At 48.6% G+C, this 22435-nt stretch overlaps 1 protein-coding gene across 4 annotated transcripts in view; it reads left to right on the forward strand.

Annotated features, from left to right (window-relative positions):
- Positions 1-22435, forward strand: part of Cyth1 (cytohesin 1) — an 82660-nt gene that overhangs the window by 57228 nt on the left and 2997 nt on the right. For 3 of the 4 annotated variants that reach the window (XM_034505841.2, XM_034505840.2, XM_076935389.1), the window contains exons 4-12: positions 2920-2986; positions 3259-3377; positions 3670-3750; positions 4836-4948; positions 6289-6437; positions 6909-7020; positions 11830-11906; positions 18782-18853; positions 20250-20404. In XM_034505841.2, coding sequence (XP_034361732.1) covers positions 2920-2986; positions 3259-3377; positions 3670-3750; positions 4836-4948; positions 6289-6437; positions 6909-7020; positions 11830-11906; positions 18782-18853; positions 20250-20404 — 945 coding nt within the window. Of the gene's footprint in view, positions 1-2919; positions 2987-3258; positions 3378-3669; positions 3751-4835; positions 4949-6288; positions 6438-6908; positions 7022-11827; positions 11907-18781; positions 18854-20249; positions 20405-22435 lie in introns of all 4 variants that reach the window. The other variant, XM_034505844.2, reaches the window with a different exon arrangement.

The raw sequence follows: 22435 nt of genomic DNA on the forward strand, positions 1-22435 counted from the left end.
GAAAAACAGCTCTCTGGTTGCCAGGGCTTAGTGCTTGCCATGGAGTCCTGATCTGCCCACCCTGAGCTAGAGATCAGGACTGGTCTGGAGAAGTCTTGTCTGAGTAGAAACTGGGTGCCTACCGTGATTTTGACTTAATAAGCAATGCCGTCGTCATCTGATGAAACTTAAAACATGGAGAACCCCCCTTAAAGATAAACATGTAAGGGCTGAGAAGAAACTCGGCACGGGAAGGAGCTTGCCCGGCAAGCCTGCTATTGGAGTGCAATCTCTGGAACCCGCGCAAAGGTGGAAATAGAGAATGGACTCCTCAAAGCTGTCTTGTGACCTCCACACCAAATTTGTAGGTATATACGCACAATACCAACAAACAAAAATTTGCCAGGAGATGGTGGCACACACCTTTAATTCCAGCACTCGAGAGGCAGAGAAAGGTAGATCTCTGTGAGATTAAGGCCAGCCTGATTTACAGAGTGAGTTCTAGGACAGCCAGGGCTACATAGAGAGACGCTGCATTGAAAAATATAACACAAACAAACAAACATTTGAAAAAGAGAACATAAAGAAAAAAAAACCAACTTTTGTCGGTGTTTCTGGTGCTTCTGAGCACAAAAGCATACATCAGTTATTTATGGCTTAACCCCTGGAGTTTAAACTGGTATTGTAGAATTGAAGATTCTGAAAGGTGAGCTGTTCTGTGAATTCTGAGCTTCTGTGTAGTCAGGATTCACTCATTCTGGCTTTCCCATAGGTGGGTGGTCATGTGTGTAATCAAAGGCCTGATCCAGCATTCTGTAACAACCCCAAACATTGTGGAAGAAGCAAAGACAGCATAGTGCTGTGGGACTTAAAGCTTCCTCAAGTTGACCCAGGTGACACAGCTGGTGTGCAAGGGAGACTTTGCCCAAGTTGGGACAGGAGCTAACCATAAGCCCCATATGATGACTACCCCAACAGTCATAGACAGAATGCTAGACAGGTAGAAACAGGAACTGACTCATGGAGACCTAGGAGCTTTAGCCAGCCACATCCTTTGAGTGTGCCCGGCAGTCATAAGCTACAACACTGGATGGCTTGGGGTAGGAGCTGCTTCATGGGAGACCAGTGAACTTAACCAGTTACCCTATGAGCACCCAGGACCTTCAGAAGTAGCGATGACAGCTGACAGAGATCTGGGAGTGTACTACGAAAGTCTGGGTTCTGGGTTCTGGGCTTGCCAGAGGCTTCAATAAGGGACTAAACCAAGGCAAAAGACGCTGACGGTCCTTGTGGGTTGTTATGTGCCTTGCACACTCTTATAGGAAATTGCCTTGCAGCTTTGTGTTTGTTTGGTTGGTTTTTGGTTTTTGATTTCTTTTCAAGACAGAGTTTCTCTGTGTAGCCCTGGCTGTCCTGGAACTCACTCTGTAGAGCAGGCTGGCTTCCAACTCAGATCTGCCTGCCTCTGCCTCCCAAATGCTAGGATTAAAGGTGTGCACCACTACCTCCCAGCTCACCCAGCAGCTTTTTTATTTTTTAAAATCTGGATCAAAGTAATATTCCTGGATTTGGGGAAATAACCTGAGACTCGTACCAGTCCCAAACCTCAAGTCAACCTGGCCAAGCATGGTGGGCTCATTCATATCTGTAATCCCAACATTTGGGAGGTGGAGGCAGGAAGATTGTTGGTCTACATAGTGAGTTTTAGCCCAGCCTGAGCTACAGAGTGAACCCATGTCTCAACCTTTTTTTTTTTTTTCTTTCAAAAAAACTAAAAAAGAAGAGGAGCAAGGGACCTTGCCCCTTCCCGTGGCCATGCTGATGAGCTCCCGAGGCAGAGCGGGAGGGAGTTCTTCTCAAGCAGCTCACTGGCTCAGAACTGGAAAGCTGCTGCTGCTGTTACTGTGACAAGGGCAGTGGCAGAGGTTTCCAAATGCATACCAGACTTACAGGAGGTTTAAAAAAAAAAATGTCACCCAGACTCTACCACTAAATTTTGCTCAGTGGCCCAAAACCTGTAATTCAGTTTGTCTGTGGGCTGGAAGAACCTTGAGCCCTTCAGAGACACACTGGGTGAGTAGCTGCCCTGGCAGGGCCCGGGGCATGTCTGTGAGTGGGAGCTGGCAGTCTCCATGTGGAACTCACTTCCTCAGCTGTTTGTGAAGCCCGTGGTCTGTGCCTGAATTTGTTTAGTCTGATGCAGTTAAGAAAACTGCTGCTTGTTTATACGGCATCTTAAAAAGCTAAATACAAAAATACTACATGACCCATCTAGATACAGCCTTGACCCTTCTGCCCAAAAGAAAGGAAAGCATATGCATATAAGGTGGACACGTGCTGACAGCGCGTGTGTGTTAATGACCCTGCATGGAGGGCAGACATGTGGAGGGCCATTGCTGAGCAACTTCAGCACTAGACAGAGTTGTGCTGATGACCCTGGAAGACAGCACGTTAGCGAAAGCAGCCAGGAGTAAAAACCCAGCTAGTCCGTGGCTCTGCACAATGAGACAGCCAGAATTTTGCAGATCTGTGCACAGAAGGTAGGCCAAGAGTTCCTCACAGTTGAAAGAGGAATGTGGGTGAACTGGAAATGGGTGTGGGAAATTTTGTTGGACTGATAAGAGTTTTCTAAAACTAATTATTGGATGGTTACATAGTTTGGTAAGCTTACTAAAAGCATTCAGGCTTATATTTTAAATGGGCAGATTGTACAATGTGTAGACAACAACGTTTAAGGAAAAAAGCATTCTAAGAGAAACCATGAATCTAGAGAAGAGGAGGCAAGTGAGCATGCGCCTGGACCGAGCCGTCACGGCTGACCACGGCTGAGCTTGCTTAGAGGACCAATTTCCCACACTGTCAACGCTACACACGAGGGCTGCTCCAGCCTCCGAGAACCTCCTGCTGCCAGAGAGCACTAATGGCTACATTGTCTTTCAGGAAAAACATGCAGAGGAACAAACAGGTAGCCATGGGCAGAAAGAAATTTAACATGGATCCTAAAAAGGTAAGCAGAAAATGAAGTGACAATGGCCAGAGTATTAAAGTGAGGCAGGGCAGTAGGGACCAGGGCCTCTAAGCTGTATTCTCTGCAGTAAATGTCAGATGGTTTCCCCGCCCTCTCCCCCCAGGGCTCTTGAGTCTGGGACTCTGGTTTCTGACTTCAGTCCCCCATCCCTGTAACTACTAGTGAGTGTTTACTGGCACAGGGTCCAGGGGCCATACTCATTTTCCAGCCTCTGCAGGCCAGCATCACTGCTCTTTCTGACCTTTGTGCAGGGGATCCAGTTCTTAATCGAGAATGGCCTTCTGAAGAACACTTGTGAGGACATTGCCCAGTTCCTGTATAAAGGGGAAGGGCTCAACAAAACCGCCATCGGTGACTACCTTGGGGAGAGGTGAGGCCTTTAGAGCTGGTGGTCAGAACCATGGGAAGAAGTAAGCTGCTGCTGCCTATGTCCATGGGGAGGGTGACTGTGGTACTAGGGCAGCAGGAACCTGCCCAGGGGCCTTGCTTGGTTAGTTAGCAAACAGAGCCAGACCGACAGCCTCCCGACTTTGGATGGCCAGGCTGAGAGGGCTGAGGGTCTGGGACTCTGGGGATGCCATCTTCTTGGGATCACAATGGGTACTGGTCAGTATCAGGGTCTGACATGTGCTCTCTCCTGTCTCTTGTCTGTCTTCTGATAGAGATGAGTTCAGCATCCAAGTCCTGCATGCGTTTGTGGAGCTGCACGAGTTCACCGACCTGAATCTTGTCCAGGCCTTGCGGTGGGTGTTGTCAGCCGGGCACCCTGGGACAGGAGTATGCCCATCCTCTGTGCTATTTGATCCAAGCCTGTTGTTGGGGTTGTTGTGACTGTCCTGAAGTATTTCCAGGGAGGCCATGCACATGCCCAAGTGGGAGAGCATTCCCTAGGACTGTTGCTTGGTCTTGGGAGTGGACAGACTGTTCAGTCCTTAAATACTGAAATTATTTCTACTCTTCAGAATAGAAAACCCTTTAATTTCTTACCCTAAACTAGGTAGCTGTGTATTTCATTAAAAAAAGAAAAGAAAAAATCAACTTTAATTTTCCCCCCTTGGAGACAGGGCTTTTCTTTGTATCTCTGGCTGTCCAGGACCTCTATAGACCAGGCTGGCCTCAAACTCAAGAGATCTGCCTGTTGCTTCCAAGTGCTGGGATTAAAGGTGTGCACCACCACCACATGATTCAACTTTAAGTTTTTCACCAAGTTTGTTTTGTGCCCTTTAAAGTCATTTTTTTTCCTGCCATGGTTATAAATCCTAAGATGACTTTTTTGAGCTATGATTTTTAATAATGCAGTATTGCAAAACTGAACTTGTGGCCATGGTGGGGACCCATGTGACTTACAGGTTCCATAGTGAACGCCCTGAGTGACTCCTTCCTTTAGAGTTCATTTTAAATGATTAACATCCAGGTTTCACTTTTGTGTGTTATTCTAAAGAGGGGCTGTTTTTCTCCACTTCTCAGTTCAGTTACGGCCACAGTTGTGGGCAATGGTTAAATTTGCTTCTGTTCAGTTTCTGTGAAAGTGGACTGAAGTTCCACTTCCTTTACTCTGTGATATTAACATGGACGGAATCCCCCCATTTCCTTCCCCCTGTGATATTAATAGAGACTGAAGCCCACCATTTCCTTCCCCCTGTGAAATTAATAGGGACTGAAGCCCCCCACTTCCTTTACTCTGTGATATTAACATGGACTGAATCTCCCCACTTTCTTCCCCCTGTGATATTAACAGGGACTGAAGCCCCCCACTTTCTTCCCCCTGTGATATTAAAGCCACACTAGCAGCAGAACAGGTCAAATAATGCTCCTGTCTTCACCTCAGACAGTTCCTGTGGAGCTTCCGGCTCCCTGGAGAGGCCCAGAAGATTGACCGAATGATGGAGGCCTTTGCCCAGCGGTACTGTCAGTGTAATACTGGGGTCTTTCAGTCTACAGGTGAGTGAGGGGCCTCTGTGTGAGTTGGGGAAGGGGAGCTAGGACAAGAGGCTGAGTCCATGCCAAGAACAGTTATGTAATGGTGTGTACACCCACAAAAGATTGAAAGCATCCATAAGACCAGTACTGAGCTACAAGGAGCACCTGCTGTCCTTAGTGGAGGAGTTCTGGCTTTGTGTGTGTGTGTGTGTGTGTGTGTGTGTGTGTGTGTGTGTGTGTGTGTGTGCGCGCGCGCGCGTGCATGTGTGCACACAAAGCACTGGGTTCAGAATTACAAAGCACATAACCATTAAAGATGTCTCTGCATGGGGCAGCAGTAGCCTTTGATCCCAGCACTCAAGAGGCAGAGGCAGGCAGATCTCTGAGTTTGAGGCCAGCCTGGTCTACAGAGCAAGTTTCAGGATAGCCAGGGCTACACAGAGAAACTCTGTCTGAAAAGCAAATTTATGAATATAGTTAGCTACGCTACTTAAGCAGGACCTTGCCTTAAAAGAAAGAAAAATCATGTTCTTATGAAGATATTGGCATGGGAAAATGATAAGATTAACAAAAAAGCATATATGTGTGTGTGTATATGTACATACCTATCCTCTGTGTATGTGTCTATCCCATGCATATGTGTGTATATGTACATACCTATCTCCTACGTATGTGTCTATCCCATGCGTATGTGTGTATATGTACATACCTATCCTCTGTGTATGTGTCTATCCCATGCGTATGTGTGTATATGTACATACCTATCCTCTGTGTATGTGTCTATCCCATGCGTATGTGTGTATATGTATATACCTATCCTCTGTGTATGTGTCTATCCCATGCGTATGTGTGTATATGTATATACCTATCCTCTGTGTATGTGTCTATCCCATGCATATGCTTGGGTGATAGTGAATTATAGCATTTTTAAAATGAATTTATAGGCACATTTATACAGAAGAGATAAATTAGACCAAATTATTACTAAATAGAATTGCAGTTAATTTTTTTCTTTTTGATACATTGTAGTGGTCTAAGGTTTTGCTGTGTAGCCCTAGCTGGCCTTCTATAGACCAGGCTGTCGTGGAATTCACAAGAAATATACCTTTTGAGTATGGGGGCTAAAGTCATGCTTCATTACTCCCAGCCATTTTATTGTTTTCCCGTTTTTTTATACCTGAAAATAAAATGAGTGTCTTTAGTGTAGTCATGTGCCTTGCCCTTTCAGGACACAAGCCTGAGAACATGCACACTTGGTTCATCTGCTCTTCCTGCCAGGGATTTTACTCCTGGTCTTATTCAGTGTCTCCTATCCTGGATAGACGTCTCCTCTGCTCTCACGGCCTGTTCTCTCTCTCCAGACACTTGCTATGTCCTGTCCTTTGCAATCATAATGCTGAACACCAGCCTGCACAACCCCAACGTCAAAGACAAGCCAACGGTGGAGAGGTTCATCGCCATGAATCGAGGCATCAACGACGGAGGAGACCTGCCCGAGGAGCTGCTTCGGGTGAGCAGGGCCAGAGCTGCTTCATGTCTGCTGGCAAAGCGTGCACTCGGAACAGGATCCGTTTTTTTGTAGGAGAGGAGACAGAAAGAGACTTGCTGAGTTCCTGCTCACTTAATTTATTTAAATATGTGAATTTCACAAAGGCCAGCTGAGAATCAAGATGGGAGGTGGCTTCTAAATCTGAAACTGAAAACTAAAGGCTCAAGTAGGCTCCAGGCTGAGAGGCCTGAGTAGGCTCCTGGCTGAGAGGCCCAAGTAGGCTCCAGGCAGCTATTTTTTTTTCCTTAATTATCCACCGGGCATCTTATTTCTGTCCCTGTGAGCTGCTGATTAGCAGAGAATGGCCATGCTCCTCTCTAGTCTCTGTGCCTTACTGCAGGCTCACAGAGAACGCCTGTGGACACAGTAGAGAGGAGGGGAGGAAGAGCAGGCACTTCTCGAATCAGACATGCAGTGTGGTCTTTTATCCAGAATCTCTATGAGAGCATCAAAAACGAACCCTTTAAAATCCCAGAAGATGACGGGAATGATCTCACTCACACTTTCTTCAATCCAGACCGAGAGGGCTGGCTACTCAAGCTTGGTAAGTCCCCTTCCCCAGCTGGGCCTGCAACAGAGTCTAGGAGGAAAGGCTGTGTACACACAGGCTTGGGGGTGGGGAAGGGAGAGGTCGCAGTAGTCTACCTCCAGACCATTCTGGAGCTGTTGGCAAGCAGTCACCACAGAACAGACTCTTGGACACAGACTCTCCCCTTATAAACACTGTCCATATGTATCTGGGCCCTGTGTGACCACTCACAAACAGCTGGCCATATTCTCTGAGGCACTTTCCAGGGACCGGACCCTTGGGTGGGTAAGCAGCCATATCCATCTCTCTATTCTCATCCCAGACTTACCCTGGCACTCCTGCCCACCCAGTGCATCATCACTTCCTCTGCATCTGGCTCCCACAGGCAGTGTGCATGGCAAACCTAGAGCCCTTGGCTGCAGCGCAATCCACAGCACTCTTCCTCATGCTCTGGCAATGGGCCCTTTGCAGTCCCGATCAACCACATTAATGATTGTGTCATTCAAAAAGCTGCAGTGTTTCTCTTCCCTCTGCCAGAAGTGAGCCTGTATAGTTAAGATGTATGGTCATGCCTTGCTAGAGAGGTGACAGAGTAGCCAACTAGAGAAGAAAACCAGTGGGTTCTCATATACACCCATGTCCACTTCTGACTGCCTTATTAATTGTCAGACACAGAGAGGTCACTGAACTCTCTGCACATGAAAATGTGGAGGCTTTTTTGACCATATGTTCTAGTATCCTTCTGCCTTGGCCTTGGGTGAGCTGAATCCCGTATCAGGAGGGCAGATGCCATTAGAGACACACTCCTCTTCCATTTTGGTTACTTGATCTGTGATAAGTAGCCCTCCCACTCTTGGCCATTACTGACAGCGTCCAGTAGAGTTACTGACACACCCTCTGTTGATAACTCTTCCAGATATCGTAGGGTTGACATTTCATTTAAAAGGCCCAAAACCTATGTTTATACATGACGATTCATAATTTCTCTTTAAGACCACTTCACCAATTACAGAGCCTTGCAGTGTCTGGATGTGGCCAATAGCAGTCTCTAAGCAGAAGGTCTAAAGAAAAGGCTCTGAACTGTTAGCCCACAGGCGGCCTCTGCTCCATAGTCTTCCTGCCTGAGCCAGAGGGTAAAGAGGAAGTGTGCTGGAAAGTTGGGAAGTGTTCGAGTTTAGACTTATTCCCCCTCCAGGGAAATTTGTTTCCATGCGAATGCTAAGTGTTAGCTTTGACAGCTGAGATACTAAAATTAGAACAGAGATTATCTTGGTTCTTGTACCAGGATGCCATGTAAATTCATGAGACAGCCTATATTTTTAAAACTCAAAAATTTCAGCTGAGTGAAACGATGCACACCTGTAGTCCCAAACACACAGGACAGAGGAAATCGAGGCGCCAGCTTACTGGTAGTGCAAGGCCTCACCTTGAATAAAAAACTTAACAGCATGGGGCTCATTCATCATGAGACCGTCGTTTCACATTTCTAACCTCTCAATAAAGTGTTTCTGTGTGACACACTGAGACTCGGTCGTGTGTCTGTGTGCTGCACAGGGTAGGATTTTGTGCCATCTGTAGTTGTCTGTATATGTCCCTGTGTGCAGAGAGCCATAAGCATGTGTGTTCTTGTGTACACACATATATACATGTATAGCCATGGGTGTACATGTGTGCATCCTTGCACACATTTTGGAAATCTTAAGAAAGACAGTTCTCTCAGAGTGCACACTTTGTTCTGGGTTGTTAGCCCGTGTAGGGAACACCTCCAGTCTTGCACACAGCATGGTGGTCACTGGCCATCGGCGTTTCCAGGTTGACCTCCCTCCCCAGGCATACATAGATGTGACTGGTACGCTGCACTTTAAGATTAAACAATCGGGTTTGATTTCTTTGTTTTAATTTTCTTTTCTCCCTCATTTATATGTTTCCATGATTTTGGCTCTCCTTTTCCTTGCCCCAAACTCCAGGAGGTATGTAACCCTGCACCTGCTCGCTCACCTGCCAGGCTACTGTCATTGCTGCAGCGTTTTGGTTTTTTTTAGTTTTGTTATTTTTGGTTATTTTGTTTTTTAATTGCTGGTAGTACTGTTAATGCTGCTTCTCTAACTTACTGTACAGTCCCTAGGGAACTGGCCAGGGTCAGGGGTCGGGGCAGTGTTCACAGAGGCAGTACTGCAGCCGCCAGGTCAGAGCTCTAAGAGCTCACCACGGAGTCCAGCAGTGCTAGCCCAGAGCCAGCCAAGGAAGGCAGAGGAAGTCGGCTGCATGCTCGTGGGGACTGCTGAATTTAAATTACCATTTATGCAACAACATGATTTCTGAAGTGAAGGAGCAAAGAAGAGGGTGTTATCTTGTAACTTCCTGAAGTCACGTGCTTCTGACACCGTGGTTGACAAAATTAGGACAAGATTAAACAGTTGACATATGGGGGCATTTGTCTTTCCATGAAAAAAGACAAGTATTATCTTCTAAACTCACAACTAGAAAATTTAAAACCTCAAAACCAGAAACCCCTACCTATAGTCCTTTGATTGCATTTCTTGGGTATCAGGGAAGGACTCACAGCCTGGATCCTCTGTCTGTGTCTCCTCTGGTGTAAACCGTCCTCTGTCTCAAAGAGTCATCCTCAAAACCCAAGTCGGCCTTGTAGTTCTCTGGTTGCCAATATGGGGAAACATTTGCAGGGCAGAATGCTCCTCGGTCGTACCTAAGCATGACCAGAGCCAAGCAACCAGAGAACAAACACAGCCTCCTTCAGTGCTGGGAGCAGGCGGCTGACTGCTGGGACAGTCAGCCCTTCTGTCTAAGGGAGGCCTGAAAAGCCCTGCAGGGGAGGGGTCCTGTGAGTTCCACAGGGACTGTCCTAGGCGCACATTGATCTGTCTGCTTGTCCCATGTCTGTTTTTCTCTCCACGTGGAAGTGTTCCCCGTGGGCCCGCAGCGATGCTTTATGGTAGAAGGCTCTGTGGTGCAGTAAACCATCCAGGGGACATAATGAAACTTTTACCAGACAGAACCTCCCAGCTTTGCTTTTTCTCCTCAATTTCCTGCCATCTTGTTTCTTTTGGTATCGAACTCACTCTCTTCATCATTTCCTGAGTTCATTGTCACCTGGGGTAGTCCTGTGACAGAGTGCATGGGAGGTCAGCATGGGTGGACCATTCTTGTGTATCAAGGCCTGGGTGGGAAATGATCTCTCCAAGAGACTAGAAGACAGTCACTCTCAGGCTCAGAAGTGGGAAAGGATCTGCTCTCAGACACACTGCCTTCAGATATGAACACCTTCTCATTTCTCAGCTCCTCCCAGCCCTCCTGCTATCGACATGCATGTCATACTGCTCCTGTGGCTTTCCCATCCATGCCACTTATCCATGCCATGACACTTACAGACTCCCTCACTGCCGTAACCACACACATGCCACAGCACATGATTGCTTGTGGCATACCCCATCTGGGAGCCTAGGTCTCAGTCATGTAGAATCACGTAGTTAACGATGGCCGCTTACATCTCTTCCCCCTGCCCCCAGCTCAGACCCCCAGGCAGAGCTGTAAAATAGAATAGCACAGAGAAGTCTGGGCCCTACCCTGTTCTGCTGGGCCTCCTCCTTCCCAGTTCAGGGATGAGCCTGCAGGCAGATGCTGGCATTAGAGAGAGTCTCTGTAAAGTTGCCTGGCCCTGCATGTCTGTTAGCAAAAGGGCAGAGGAGTAGGCATGGCAGGTATGCCACTCCCCTACCCCCCAGAGACTAGAGAAACGGTGTTCTCCACAGTTGGGGCCTAGCAAAGGGCAAGTACAAGGGACAGGGACAGAGTGTGTTTGTGCAATGCCACGTGTGTATCAGCACGGGAAGGCCTGGGCAATTCTGAGTAGTTCATGTCAAGACAGTCTTCCTCCACCTGAGGTAAGTGGGGAAAGTGGGGATCCTGAGCATGATGCAAGTGAGGACACAGCTTCCTGCAAAATGGGCCCAGTTAAGCACACCCCACCCTCCATGTACCAGTGTAGAACAGCCTAGAGGACCCCACACTCGATACTTCAGTCTTCTAGCATGGAGGAGGGCTAAGGACGGCTCTGAGCAGCAGCTAGTCACCACCTCCCCGCTGCTAGGCTGCCTCTAGTAGTCACTTAGTTTTAAAGAGTCATGCGAGTCTACCTCTTGGACAAGCCAGTCCTTTCCTGGTGAAGGAATCCTGCTGTGATTCATACCCACATCTCTGGGGACATGACTTTCAGGGCACTAACTGAGGGGGATAGAATCAGTGTGGAACTTCACTATAGGCAAGTGGGTAATGGGAAGTCACAGATATGGTTTTAAAGGGCTCACAGTACCTCACTTTCTGTATCTTCTCTCCTGTCACTTCCACGGAACCCCTGAGGTACCCATGCCTCCTGCGTCAGGGTGCTGACCCCTCCTTTCTCCTTTCTTGGCCTGTCTTTGTCACAGGCTGTGGCTGGCTTCTCCAGCCTCAGGTACATCTCTGTCACAGGCTGTGGCTGGCTTCTCCAGCCTCGGGTACATTTGCTTTGCACCATCGTCACCCTGGGCCTCTTCCCCAGCCCATGCTCTCATCTTGCTGTCCAGGACATCTCACAGTGTCACCAGACACGCTTGCTCTGCTCATACCATAGACTTTCACTCTGTGAAAGATGCTTCTGTCTTGGCTGTGTCTTGTCACTGATGTAAATTTTGCCATGGTCTAAATGTTCTCCTGATACCCTGCCCCACCCCACCCCATACCCTCCCTGGGAAGAAAGCTTTGCGTGTGTTTAGCATGCACCTGCTTGGGTGTCTTTTGTCAAGAGTGTCTCCTTTTTGCTCTCAGGTGGCAGAGTAAAGACCTGGAAGAGGCGATGGTTCATTCTGACTGACAACTGCCTTTACTACTTTGAATATACCACGGTGAGCATCTGCTGGTCCACCTGGGGCAGAATGAGCCAAACAAAGCTAGAGGGGGCCCTAGGGAGACAGTCAGATCTGCCTTCTACTTCCATGGGGTCAGAGGGAACTAAATCTCAGAGTAGAGCACCCGAACAAGATGTGGAGGCTGTCCAGGAGGCTGTGGCCCTGAGGTAGCACCCAATTCTAGACACACAGGAGGCCCAAGTCCCAAATCTGAGAGGGAGCTGTGAACATAGCACTTGCTTGGAGCTGGGCTGGAAACATGGAACTGGGGTCAGTTGCCAAAAACCTGGTAAAGGGGATAATAGTTGTGATTTGGTGAATTTAGATTTTTTGTGGTCTCAGACATGCTGAAGAATTTGATTCAGAAGACACAATCTCAGTGTGAGAGAGACAACAGAGGAAGAGGAGCAGGACAGAATGGGAGGGAGCAGGTCACCTGAGGAAGTCTGGGGGCTTGGGGAAATAACACTTCCTTATACCATGGAAGTTCTGCTGGTGTCTACTCACTGGGATGAGATCTCCTGGCAGGAGCCTGTGACTGGCAGGTGCCCTCTGTAGCACTCAGAGAGCCACAGGCTGCTGCTCTCAGGCCATGACTCCACACTGGTGACATCTTCCTGGGCACCTGCAAGCACGCAGGTGATTTTTCTTGCATGCATATTGGACTTGGGTCAGGGTAGCTAACTTGGCTGGGTCTTCACTGAGTAAAAGCCGTTGATCCCACTGAGGAAACAGCTGAAGGAAGCCTCCTCTGTGGTGAAGTTGGAACAGTCGACAGGAGGATTGCCATAAATGTGAGGGCAGCCTGGGCTACATAGTGAATTCCAGGCTAGCTGCCTACAGTTCAGTTCTCTCCTTCATGCTGATGGTGTGCTGTGGACATGACAGAAAACCATTTCGAGGCCTTTCGTTCTCCCCAGAGCCCCACTCACCACCCAAGCTCTGCAACTGGCGTTGCTTCTCTGTACTTAGTCTTCTCCAACACTAAGATACTCTGATATGGAAAATCGCCAGTAAGAGCCTCCCTCGTTCATCCCCAGGGTACTGTGGACAAAGGCTCAGTGGGTTTCCCTTTAGGCCCCCCACCCTCCCAAGCCCTCCTTATTTTGACTTTATATTCGAGACAGCAGGACAGGTTTCCTACCAAAGGCTAGGAAACACTGACAGAATAACCCTAGTGAACTTGTGGATGTGGGGGGGGGGGTTGGGGGGTGAGGACAGCCAGACAGGAAAAGGCACAGCTGGGTTTGCCATCCTGCTCTCTGCAGTGGGAAGGACGTTGTAGCTGAGTTGCAGAGTGGCTCTCCTGCACCTGCGCATAAGGTCAGCTCACTCTGCCCTTGGCCTGAAGGAAAACACAGGCAGGTGCCAGTGAAGCAGAGTTGTAAGAGGAGGAAAGTCCGCTGTGGGTGGAAAGGGTGTGAGGAGGTGAGATGTCTTACTCTCTGTGACAGGCCATGGGATAGTGCATTCATCTGGGAAGCTGCCTTACAGGCTTCTGTGAGCCAACAGATGGAGTCAGCTCCCTTGAGCATGCTCACATGAGCTCCCTCCAGTTCTCTTAGGGCACTGTGAGAAGCCTAGAACGTCAAACATGGGCCCCAGAGACTCCAGGAAGGTAGTGTAGAGTCATTTGAACAATGACCAGAATGACCTAGAAGGCAGAACAGGACTTCAGCTCATCAGAGCCAAAGCTGCGTATTTCTGAATCACTATAGGGTTGTGGAGTTGTTGCTCATCCTTTAGCAAGACTGTGGAGACGTTAAGGAGTGGGACACACTAGCTAATGATGCCCTCACTGCCTGCAGGGAAGGTAGCTGTAACAAAATTAGAAGTGAGCTAACAGATGCTAGGGAGAGGAGACTATTTCTGTGCCAGAACAGTTGATACCTGCAAAATCAAAGTTTTGATGTATGGAGGGGATTGTTCCCAGGATATAGAAGGTGGGGTGGATGGATGCTAACTTCTTTCACTTAAATCTGGAATAGAACTGCTGAGCTCAGCAGGCCAAGTATGCTGACATAGGGCCAGTGCTGAACTGTACAGATGGGAGAACTGGCCAGGCATCATGCACTGAGCTATGCAACCAAAACAAGACTACCAAAGTGTGGCTTTGCACTCAGGCTGCTGCCAGCCACGACGAAAAGCAGAACCAGTGCTGAACCAGTGCTGACATTCTCTTAAACAAAGACTCATGAGATACTCAAACAGCTGGAACTCAGGTGCTGTGGAGCTAATGCTAAAACATCGCATGTACGGAAGCAGCATGAAGGCACAGGGTGGACAGTGAATGGACTCATTCCAGCGCTAAGGAGCTGGACCCTGTGGCTGTAGGACAGGCTGGGAGCATTAGGAACTTGGAAAGTTTCAAGAAGCCAGTGACAACAGGGACCAAGCAGTAGGAAAAATACTGCATCTTTCAAACTGCTAATGCTGAACCACGTGATACTTTTGGAAACAAAATGACTGAACACTAGACTTTTTTTGTTTTTTTTTTAAATAAGGTTGCTTTTTAAATGGGCTTTTGTGGCAGGAAACATTTACCTTGAAGTTCTACAGTGTTTCATTTTCTGCCTCATTTTTTTCTTTTTCTGTTTTTCTTTGTACCTTTATTTATTTACTTTTATTTGTTTGTTTGTTTGTTTTGAGACAGGGTTTTTCTGTAGCCCTGGCTGTCCTGGAACTTGCGCTGTAGACCAGGCTGGCCTCTAAGTCTGCGATCCATTTGCCTCTGCCCCCGAGTGCTGGGATTAATGGCGTGTACCAGCATGGGCAGCTTAAATTTTTTTCTTAATAGGACATCCTTTATGAAAACACTCTGTGAAGTAGCCCACCCTCGCAGAGCTGGCCCTGTCTCTGTACCACACTGTCATTCCGGCTCCTGTCTGTGTGGTCATCATTCATGATCTGGCTTGCAGTGCTTTGAAACTTTTCCTTGATTCTTTCTGCAGTATTTTAAGTTCTTTATAATGAGCAAGTAATATTTTTGCAAAGATAGCGATATTTGTTTTAAGAAATCATATAGGTCAAAGGCATGAGGGCTAGCTATTTCTGTCCTTGTGGGGAACACAGATAATTGGGAGCACAGATGAACCAGTGGTGAGGGCTACAACGCTCTGCTCCCGAACTTGGTATAGAATTATTTGCTTATTTTATTTTTGGCACAGGGGATAGGACCTAGCTTCTCCAACTGAACTGCTCTTTGAGCCTCTGGAAGTCCACATAGAGATACAGAATAAGAGTTCTGCATAGGGACCCCATTTCATACTTTGCACTTGAATTATTAGCCAGGAACATAACTTTCAGTTGTTGGGAACCACAGTTTTCAGTGCTCTGCAGCTTCTGTGCAATGTGCATAGTGAGTGTCCTGGCTTACTTCAGCCATTACCAGCCTGCAGAACCCCTGTGGGAGATCAGCAGAGGGCGCAGTGGTCTCCCTGGCTGGTCACAAGGGCCTTCATAGCTGGTCCTCACTCTTGGGCAGAAGATGGTGTAAGCCCCCTTGCTTTTTATGCAGGCTGCACATTCAGAACACAGATTGTGTACCGTGCCTCATTACCTCAGACCCCTGCAGGCTAGAGAGTAAAGACGCCATGGCTTCACAAGGGTCTTATTGAGGTAATATTTAAAACAGCAGCACCCAATCTGGCTTGTTCTTAATCAGCTACCATCTTCCTGACTAGCCTAGGCTTGAGGCCACGAGTGGCAGCGGCAAATTAGGCAAATTATCACCGCCTCTTAGCTAAGGCCACTGGCTCAGACCACCAGCTCAGGAGGCCAGAGACACCAGCCCTGCCACACACAAGATGCCAGCGTGGGAGATGGCTCTGCCAATCTTCCACACTGTATCCACAAGGCTGGGCTGAGCCTAGATCATCCCGCCATCTACACAGGCCCGGTAGAAAGGAGACTCTAATGCTTAGATTATCCAAAGGCTTTATATGTTTGGTAATGCTCAATAACAAGATGCCCACACAACTGGAGGTGTTTCCCAATTAACTAACCTAGTTATAAGTTGTTACTCAGGACTGCTCTTGATCCAAGCGTGGTTCTCCATCCTCCTATCTCTCTGCCTTCCTAGCTCCTCCTCTCCATCCTCTTCCTCTCTTTACTCCTCCCAACTTGCGGGGGGGGGGGGGGCAGGGGAATATGCTGGTACAGGGTCTGCATTAGGATGACTTGACTCAACCCACTTCAACATCAGAATCCTTAAGAGGTTCGGGTACCATGTGGCTTGGAAATGAGAGTAGAGAGGAAAGAAAGGAATGGGAAAGTGGGCTGGAAATTATTGAGGAAGCCTGGCAGCCACCCTCCCTGCAGCAGCCTGGGGGCTCCCCCTCCAGATAGGAAGGAACACTGAGTCTCTGGACCAAGGGATCCTCTCAGCACTGTTAAAGGTGGGGCACTGTATGTGCATAGAAGGATTAGGGTAACATAAAAGGATAGAAGAACTGTGGGTAAATGCACTATCTTCCCTCATAATTGCCATTGTGAGTGGCTGATGCCCCCAGAGAGGGCTGCAAGGGTCTCAGGCAGACTCGGTGGTCAGCCTGAGAGGAACCTCGTGAGAAGAGAGCCTGCAACCCACAGCTTGCTCAGCTTAGTCCACCACTCTGCAAATGACACAGGTGGCAGGGCCAGATGGCTAAGAAGGCTTCTGACCTGAGAGCAGCTGGAGGCTAAAGCCGCTCGCAGGTGGGGAAAGGACTGCTTGCTAGTGCTGTCCGAGAGTTGGCCCACTGCAGTTGGAAGCCAGGAACAGGGACACAGTGAGCCCAGGAGCAGATGCATAGACAGACATGCTCTTGAAAAGAAAGCATGCCAATTATAAAGCAGTAGGAAGGCTGGAAGGAAACAACGGTTTCACAGAAAGAGTACAAGCACGCAGGAAATGATACAGGAGACAAGAGCTAGTCTAAGAGGAGGCCCCAAGTGGGTGACAGCCGTGAGGCACTGACCGTAGCTTTAGACCATCCCCAAGTGGGAAATGTGCTTCCTGAATAATGGCTGAAAAGAGATCCTCACCAAGTCCATGTCCTCCCTGAGTCTCAGTCCTGTAGGACAGAGAAACTTCAGCCAGCAGGAAACCTTAGTGTGGAATTAGCTCTGAAAACTGGAGGGGCCATGTGGCCATGTGTCACAGTAGGGTGGTGCTCTCCCCCCACACTTAGCCAAGCTCTCAACCAGGTGAGACCTTCTGAACCATGGGGATTTTTAACAGGGTTCTCTGCCTTTTGTGCCCTTCCTCAGGATGCTGTGGAAAGTGGGCCTCAGGCAGTGCACTAGTGAAGAGCTGCAAACTCGGGGATGATCTGTCCCCAGGCTTAGAGTCTCCCCTTAACACACACACCACTCCCCACCCCCCACTGCACCCCCCAGCCCCCCACCCTGGCTCTGAAAGGACTTTGCTTAGAAGTTAAGAGTAGAAGACTAGATATGAATTAGCCTAAGAAGGAACCCTTGAGGCACATGTGCTTGTTGGCATTCCTTCTAAGCTCCGCCCAATAGCTCCACCCAACAGTTACCTAGCAATAGCCAGGTAGACCTGGCTTGCTACAAGACTGGTTTCTCTCTCTCTCTCTCTCTCTCTCTCTCTCTCTCTCTCTCCTTCATTGTCTTCTTTTTCTCTGCCTATACTCTCTTCTCAACTCCCCTTCCCATGCCTCCAAATAAACTCTATTCTATACCATCACATGGCTGGTACCTCAGGGAAGGGATGCCTCAGCAACGGTCTGCTAAGGTACCCCCTCCCACCACACCATACCACACTCTATAAAACATATCATTGGTGTTCTAAAACACATCAGTGCTATTGTGATAGAAAAGTAAGTAATAGATGTAACACTAACCACCCAGTTAGAAGGTGGGCTTTGAGTTGGGGGAAGGAGAGCAAAGGTGGAATAGGTTACCTGGTAGTAACCTAGCATTCCCTAGCTCAGGAGAGATGAAACAGGAGTTGTGCCTCCTGTAGGTGTCCTCTCATACTGGACACTCAGATCCAGTGTCCTGAGGCTAGCACTAAAATGTTTGGCAGGAAGAGGATAACTTCCCATAGAGTTTGGGGGTGGGGGGGGGTGGGGGAGGGATGTCTGAAAGACATTTGTTTTTCTTTTATACAATTATAGAACTGGATTTGGTTGTTGGTTAGTTGGTGGGTTTGTTTGCTATTGACATATTATGCATGTGTAACTCTAACCAGTATGCTTGAGAAGCAACAGGCTTTGACCAAGCTTAGCTGGCTGGGAGGGGTAGAAGTCTGTTTGTGGTGAGGGCCTTGGCTGATGAGATGCACAGTCCCTAAGAGGGCCAGTTGAGGTGGAGGGAGTGGGGAGACCTATTCCTCTGGACCTGAGCTCCAGCACTAATATGGATCTTGGAGCAGCTGTCCAAAAGACAGTGTTTCCGTAAGGATCACACTTTTGGGTGATGTGCAGTCAGCAAGAGGCAATTTGAAATTCAGTAGGAGTCCCTCTGTCAGGCGTGGGCAGGAGTGCCTGGGAAAGGCTCCCAGGAGTTCCTGGCACAGAACTAAGACCAGGAAAAGGAAAGGGAAAATCAGACAAAGATGTGGAAGAGGGGAAGGCCCTTTCTTAGGAAAAGTAGGCTAACAGGTTTCCTGCTTGAGGCCCCATGGATCAGGTACACTTAGGTGGCACCTGCTGAGCCCTCTGGCCTTTTTATCTATAGAAGGCTTTGGATTTCCCCAGCCACACCACATACTCCTGACCCTGGCCCATTGTAGAACCCAAGCATGGCCTGAAGCCAACCTGGAAGCTTCAGACCTGAGTGGGAGGGGTCAGGATGGGCCTAGGGAGGAAAAAGAGGTGTCTCCTCCATGAAGAGTAAAGCCTTTCTCCCTGTTCCTGTCCCAGGACAAAGAGCCCCGCGGGATCATCCCCCTGGAGAACCTGAGTATCCGAGAAGTGGAGGACTCCAAGAAGCCGGTGAGTGTCCTGCTCCTGTGCCCAAGACTTTGAACCAAAATCTAGGGACTGTCTCACAGCAGTGAGCACCCATAGTTTGGTGCCAGTTTGTTTATTTATTTATTTATTTATTTATTTATTTATTTATTTTGGTTTTTCGAGACAGGGTTTCTCTGTGTAGCCCTGGCTGTCCTGGAACTCACTCTGTAGATCAGACTGGCCTCGAACTCAGAAATCCACCTGCCTCTGCCTCCCAAGTGCTGGGATTAAAGGCGTGCGCCACCACTGCCCGGCTTGGTGCCAGTTTTATAATTCTCATGTACTGTACAGCTTGGGAACACCTCACCTGCAGCTCTGTATGTGCTCATGTCTGCAGGAGTGGAGCAAGCATCGGGCCGGCATCAGCCAGCAGGCCTGAAAACACAGTTGACATCTATTCTGAGCTTCTTTTTTCCATAGGAAGAAATGGTGTCTGTGTGCCCATGTGTGTATGCTGTCAACCTTGTCACTCCTTAGGAACTGTCCACCTTGTTTTCTGAGACAGGGTCTCAGGCTGGGGAGATGGATTGGTGGGTGAGACAAGAGCTGGCAAGAACAAGAACCTGAATTCAGATCCCCAGAGAAGCCAGGTGTTATCATGCTTGTCTGTGACCCCAGCACTCCTACAGTGAGGTAGAAGATGGAGAAAGGAGACTTTCCAGAAGCCATGGGCTTGCTAATGCAGTGTGTGAGAAGGAAAACACACGGGGGCTGTCTCAAAGAAGACAAGAGCTGACACTGGAGCTTGTCCTCTGCGCTCCATCCCGTACGGTATACCGCATGCACATTTACAAACACACACACACACACACACACACACACACACACACGGCAGGATGTCTTATTGGGAATTGGATTTTCTGTTGGACTGGCTGGCCAGCCCTAGATTCTTAGCAGGCTCCCAGCCTCCTTCCCCCATTGTTGGCATTGCAAGTCTGTGTGTTTGCCACCACACCTGACTTGCTATTTTTTATTTATTTTTATTTATTTATGTTTGTTTGTTTAGTTTTGGTTTTCAATACAGGGTTTCTTTATGCGGCCCTGGCTATCCTGGAACTAGGTATGTAGACCAGGCTGGCCTTGAACTGAGATCCACCTGCCTCTGCCTCTCTGTGCCAGGATTAAAGGTGTGCACCACCACACTCGTCCATGCTTGGCTTTGTAAATGCAGGATCAGACTCAGCTCCTCACCCTTCTATAGCAAGCACTTCACTAGCTGACTTATGTTCTCTGCCCTCAGAAAGCACATGTTCTGAAGGTGTTCTCTGATACATATTTCTCGAGAATAAAGATAAAGAGTCTTTTGGGAGATAAATAACATTTTCCTTGGTCATCAGCTTCCTAACATCTGACTGCCACTTTCTTGTTTTCTTCTCAGAACTGCTTTGAGCTTTATATCCCTGATAATAAAGACCAGGTGATTAAGGCCTGTAAGACGGAGGCAGACGGGCGAGTGGTGGAAGGGAACCACACTGTGTACCGCATCTCAGCCCCAACTCCTGAGGAGAAGGAAGACTGGATCAAATGCATCAAGTAGGTGGCTCCCTCACAGACACTCTGTGCTCTCTGCACTCCCTGTCCTGCCAGCCCTGAAGGTCTGCAGAAAGGTTCCCAGCTTGCTTCCCAGCGGGCCTTTGAATCCCTGCCTGTTGGAGAATTAGTAAGCCCTGGTTCCAGCCTAGGCACCCAGACTCAGAGTGGGGATACGTACCACCTACTCCCACTGTGAGTGGGGCGCATCTCTTCCTGTGCCAGCTCAGTGTGAGGAGCCTTGGCTTTATTGGACCTTTTCATTCAGTGAAACCATTCTCCAGTTCCAGACACAGAAACTGAGGCCCACAGGTTCTGAGTTGTAGAAGGTTCCAGAGCATTGCTGCAGAGCCCCAAACCTTCACCATGTGCTGTGAGAACACAGCCAGCCTGAGTGGCGTCCACCATTAGCCACAGTCCCACGGCGTGAGCTTTACTTCAGGGACAGGCATTTCCCATGTGGCATGTGACTGGAAACCGGTGTTGCAAAGCCATTGATAGCCTTGTCAGCCTAGAAGTCACATGAAGCCTGGACTGACAGGAAGACAGCCATTGAGCACCCTGGCTCCTCCGCCCTCTGGGCAATTATTTCTCCCAGTAATATACACTTAATCACAGTCCTGGGTACTGTGGCCATCAGGAAATATGCAGGTATTTTCCTTAGAAAGCTTTCCTTGCTATCTGGGCTTCAGTGACCTAAGCAGTGAGGAAGATGTGCCATCAGGTTGCAGGCTGTTTGTTCTCAGACGTAACATTAGCTGAGTTAGTGTTGGGTACCTCGCTCTAACCAGTGTAGTATTTTGGCCAAGATTAGACAGAGTTCTGAATGTGGCAACAGTGAACTCGTTTGGAAGAGTTGATGACTCTGTAAAGATGCGGATCAAAATCCTAGAGAAAGGAAGCAGACAGGCGGGGCGTGGACTCGGGTCACCAGAGGAGTTTTGCTGTCTTTGGGGCATGCTGCTCTTCTCTGTGATTCCAGACTTCAAGAGCTGCTCTGAGGACTGATGTGGAGTGCTGAGGCTGATGGCTGCGGCACGCTGCCTTCAGTTGGTATCTTCCCCAAGTGACAGCCACTGTGCCCATCCTGCGTCTCAGATAGGGGCGAGGCTGGTGCTTTGCTACAAGTCACATATGAGGAGGAGGCTCAGAACAGCCAGTCCTCTCATCACTGGCTGTGTGTCTGGGAAAAACTCGAGACCAGGGAACACAGAGCACACTGCATGTCCTGTGCCTTGCGTGTCAATTGTTGGGAGCTAATTCTTGCCAGTGGTCTAGGGTGAGAGCTGGAACTGTGGTCTCAGTGCAGTAGCTGTCTGTCTGACACTGACTCGCAGGCTGCCCTGGGGGGCTGCTGTTTTCCCATGTGAACACACACTGTTTGTTAGTAGAATGTGCTTTGGCAGAGGCTCCTTCCCCTCAGTGTTCTTTCAAAAGAATTCTGGCTGGTTTTGTACATTTTGAGTCTCATATAAGTTTTTGCTGCTATAGTCAAGAAAATGGAATGTTCTTTAAAGTCCGTGTGGAGCCTTGTGGATGCTAGGCCTCTATGGTGAATGGTAGGCTGCCTTCTGGGGCTGCCAAGCTTTTCTGACACCACCCTACCACCATCCCACTGGGGGCATATTCTTGATGCTTCCCTGGAAGCTCTGACTCAGCTTCTGTGGAGAATGTGCAAATGCTGGACGCCCTGTAGCATAGTCTCTGTATCCCACCCCCAGGGGATAACCCAGAAGACAGTAAGCCCCACTCCATAGATGAGGAACTGAGATACGGCAAGGCTAAGAACGTAGAGTAGTAGGCTAGGCTCCAACCTGTATGGTGACCTGGAGGATGCTGTGCTCAGCATGGATGTGATGCCTTTCCTGGGCCCCTGGTTGAGATGTAGAGGGTAGAACAAGAGAGCACTGGGAAGTATACTTCAGGGCATTGTAGAGGCCAAGACACATCTTTCTCTTAGTAGCTGCTCCTCCTAGAGGTTCCCAGCAGCCTAAGGAAGTTTATCTCCACACTGGATCCAACAGTGTGCAGGCT

This window comes from Arvicanthis niloticus, chromosome 6, assembly GCF_011762505.2.
Source record: "Arvicanthis niloticus isolate mArvNil1 chromosome 6, mArvNil1.pat.X, whole genome shotgun sequence".
In the NCBI taxonomy this organism is placed as follows: domain Eukaryota; kingdom Metazoa; phylum Chordata; class Mammalia; order Rodentia; family Muridae; genus Arvicanthis; species Arvicanthis niloticus.